Genomic DNA, 4,100 nt, shown 5'->3' with positions numbered 1-4,100 from the left:
AATAACATCTGCTAAATATGTGTATGTGACCAATAACATCTGCTAAATATGTGTATGGACCAGTAACATCTGCTAAATATGTGTATGGACCAATAACACCTGCTAAATATGTGTATGGACCAGTAACACCTGCTAAATATGTGTATGGACCAGTAACATCTGCTAAATATGTGTATGGACCAGTAACATCTGCTAAATATGTGTATGGACCAGTAACATCTGCTAAATATGTGTATGGACCAATAACATCTGCTAAATATGTGTATGTGACCAATAACATCTGCTAAATATGTGTATGTGACCAATAACATCTGCTAAATATGTGTATGGACCAATAACATCTGCTAAATATGTGTATGTGACCGATTTGACTAGAATACTCATGATCTCATTTCCTGTCAAAACACTTGATTAAGAACTACATGGACATATACCATAGTTATGATAAACACAAACATCTTACAACTCACATATGAGTGTCAACTAAGACTTGAGTATAAATATAAATGATATCAATTCTAATGTAGTTATAAAACACAGCTTGTTGTTGTGTTGTGTGGTCCACCGGGGCAGCAGGTGGCACTGTAGAACATCTAAGGAACCCTAAGGGCCTCCAGGCAGTGTGGGGAGCGCAGGAAGCGAGGATAAGAGTCTTTGGCCATCAGGTGGTAGACGTGTTGTTGGGCCTCGTGGAATGTGTCGCCTGCAGGCTCCTCCATCACTCTCAGTAGAGCCTCCCTTGTCTCAGCATCCAGGTTCACCTGGCAACAACACACACAATGTTCAGACAACGCCTGTACAACGTTTACTAGCATCCTGTCCAGGGGGTGTACTTTACATCAAGCTTCCTTAAGCTACAGAAATATGAGAAATGGGGGGCTCTTGCCCCTCTGGACTGTTCTGGCTCAGACAAGGCTTACTTACTTCTACAACATTCAAGCAATGTCTATACAACCTTCCAACAACATCTATACAATGTCTGTAAAATGTATATACATTTAGACAGCATCTACACAACACTACACCTACCTCCTGTGGTGAACCAGGGTTGATGTACTGGCAGTACATAGACTGGGCCTTGGCCCCCTGCTGCCATGGGGGGGTAACCCTGTACTCCTCACAGGCCAACCAGAACTGCAGGTTCTCCTCACTGAACTCAGACTGCAGGAACCAGAGGAAAGCTTTCTGGCCAACTGGGAGGGGGGGGGCATTTCAACAAGTCAAACTATACATTGCCACGGAAACGTATCAGTGTAATTAGAGAGAGAGAGGATAGAGAAGAGAAGGAGAGAGGAAAGAGATGGACTAGATCTTACTCTTGCTGTTGAGTAGAGACTCCAGATCCTGAAGAGTCCTGTCCTCATGGACCCTTTTAGAAGAGTCATGAGGTTATGGAGAGAAAGATAGAGATTAGGGAGAAGCTCTGATGAAAATTATCACTTTTCTCAGTTAAACAACCCACAGTTCCTGACGTGACTCAAGACTGCAGTAGCTTACTGGTGTAGAATGGTGGACGGACGGACGGACGGACGGACGGACGGACAGGTTACCTGTGTTTGTGATGTGTCCACTCCTGTTTGTCAGCCAGGTGACTCAACTTCACCCGCATCCCCTTTGCTCTGGAACACACACACACACACATTTAGTTTGTGCTCTATATCTAGAGGTCTAATCACATCAATCTTCTGATTTGACAATTCCAACAACCTTCTGCTTCAACAATTCCAACAACCTTCTGCTTCGACAATCACATCAACCTTCTGCTTCGACAATCACATCAACCTTCTGCTTCGACAATCACATCAACCTTCTGCTTCGACAATCACATCAACCTTCTGCTTCGACAATCACATCAACCTTCTGATTCGACAATCTGTCGTTCTGCCCCTGAACAGGCAGTTAACCCACTGTTCCTAGGCTGTCATTGTAAATAAGAATTTGTTCTTAACTGACTTGCCTAGTTAAATAAAAATTTTAAAAACCTTCTGCTTCGACAAAACACACCGGTCTCTCTTTAGAAACTATGACGCATCCTCACACACTAGACAATACATACTACACATTTTAGCAGACGCTCTTATCCAGAGCGACTGACAGTAGTGAATGCATACATTTCATACATTTTTATTTTTTTTCCCCCATACTGGCCCCCCGTGGGAATCGAACCCACAACCCTGGCGTTGCAAACACCATGCTCTACCAACTGAGCTACTACATACTACACAATAAACACTACACACTACACAATACATACTACACACTACACAATACATACTACACAATACATACTACACAATACATACTACACACTACACAATACATACTACACAATACATACTACACAATACATACTACACACTACACAATACATACTACACACTACACAATACATACTACACAATATATACTACACACTACACAATACATACTACACACTACACAATACATACTACACAATACATACTACACACTACACAATACATACTACACAATACATACTACATACTACACAGTACATACTACACACTACACAATACATACTACAAACTACACACTACATACTACACACTACACAATACATACTACATACTACACACTACACACTACATACTACACACTACACACTACATACTACACACTACATTCTACATACTACACACTACACAATACATACTACACAATACATACAACATACTACACACTACACAATACATACTACACACGACATACTACACAATACATACTACACAATACATACTACATACTACACAATACATACTACACACTACACAATACATACTACACACTACACAATACATGCTACATACTACACAATACATGCTACACAATACATACTACACACTACACAATACATACTACACACTACACAATCCATACTACACAATCCATACTACACACTACATACTACACACGACACAATCCATACTACACAATACATACTACACACTACACAATACACACAACATACCAGTGGAGGCTGCTGAGGGGAGGACGGCTCATGGTCATGGCTGGAACAGAATAAATGGAATGGCATGAAACCATGTGTCTGATGTATTTGATACCATTCCACTAGTTCCACTTCAGCCATTACCACGAGCCCTGTCCTCCCCAACTAAGGTGCCAACCTCCTGTGGTACACATTTCATACTACACACTACATACAATACTACATACTTCCATACTCACTTCTCCAAGCATGACGAGGGAAGGGAGGACAGTCCTTTACACATTTTAAAATGTGGGAAGAAAATGAATGAAACAAACAAAAAATGTGAAACCGGCTGTTGTATTCTGATGTGTGCTCCTTCCTGTCCTGTTGTGTGCTCCTTCCTGTCCTGTTGTGTGCTCCTTCCTGTCCTGTGTCTGTGCACAAACTAACTCCCTACAGTGTATCAGTCCCTTTAATATACCTGCTTATCACACATGTTAATCTACCACACATCAGAGAACAGAATGAGGGAGGAGGATGGAGTGATGGGGGAGAGATGGAGGGATGGGGGAGAGATGGAGGGATGGGGGAGAGATGGAGGAATGGGGGAGAGATGGAGGGATGGGGGAGAGATGGAGGGATGGGGGAGAGATGGAGGGATGGGGGAGAGATGGAGGGATGGGGAGAGATGGAGGGATGGGGAGAGATGGAGGGATGGGGGAGAGATGGAGGGATGGGGGAGAGATGGAGGGATGGGGGAGAGATGGAGGGATGGGGGAGAGATGGAGGAATGGGGAGAGATGGAGGGATGGGGGAGAGGTGGAGGGATGGGGGAGAGATGGGGGAGAGATGGAGGGATGGGGGAGAGATGGAGGGATGGGGAGAGATGGATGGATGGGGGAGAGATGGAGGGATGGGGGAGAGATGGAGGGATTTGGGGAGAGATGGGGGAGAGATGGAGGCATGGGGGAGAGGTGGATGGATGGGGGAGAGATGGAGGGATGGGGGAGAGGTGGAGGGATTTGGGGAGAGATGGGGGAGAGATGGAGAGATGGGGGAGAGGTGGATGGATGGGGGAGAGATGGAGGGATGGGGGAGAGATGGAGGGATGGGGGAGAGGTGGATGGATGGGGGAGAGATGGAGGGATTT

The 4,100-nt window shown here is 44.4% G+C and overlaps 1 protein-coding gene across 2 annotated transcripts; it reads right to left on the bottom strand.

The window, feature by feature from the left end:
- Positions 1-292: 292 nt before the first annotated feature.
- LOC115207147 (regulator of G-protein signaling 4-like) lies at positions 293-3,506 on the bottom strand. 2 transcript variants are annotated; one of them, XM_029774130.1, is made up of 5 exons: positions 3,208-3,506; positions 1,551-1,619; positions 1,317-1,369; positions 1,030-1,193; positions 293-761 (listed from the first exon to the last, which is right to left on the bottom strand). In XM_029774130.1, the coding sequence occupies exons 1-5, from the start codon at positions 3,249-3,251 to the stop codon at positions 594-596; spliced, it is 498 nt and encodes a 165-aa protein (XP_029629990.1). In that variant the 5' UTR covers positions 3,252-3,506; the 3' UTR covers positions 293-593. The 2 variants fall into 2 exon arrangements, with proteins under 2 accessions (XP_029629990.1, XP_029629991.1); XM_029774131.1 differs by having other exon boundaries at positions 3,196-3,278.
- Between the last annotated feature and the right edge of the window lie 594 nt (positions 3,507-4,100).

This window comes from Salmo trutta, chromosome 14, assembly GCF_901001165.1.
Source record: "Salmo trutta chromosome 14, fSalTru1.1, whole genome shotgun sequence".
Classification (NCBI taxonomy): Eukaryota; Metazoa; Chordata; class Actinopteri; order Salmoniformes; family Salmonidae; genus Salmo; species Salmo trutta.
The sequence above is the reverse complement of the archived record's forward strand: the minus strand, read 5'-3'. Positions and strand labels throughout refer to the sequence as shown.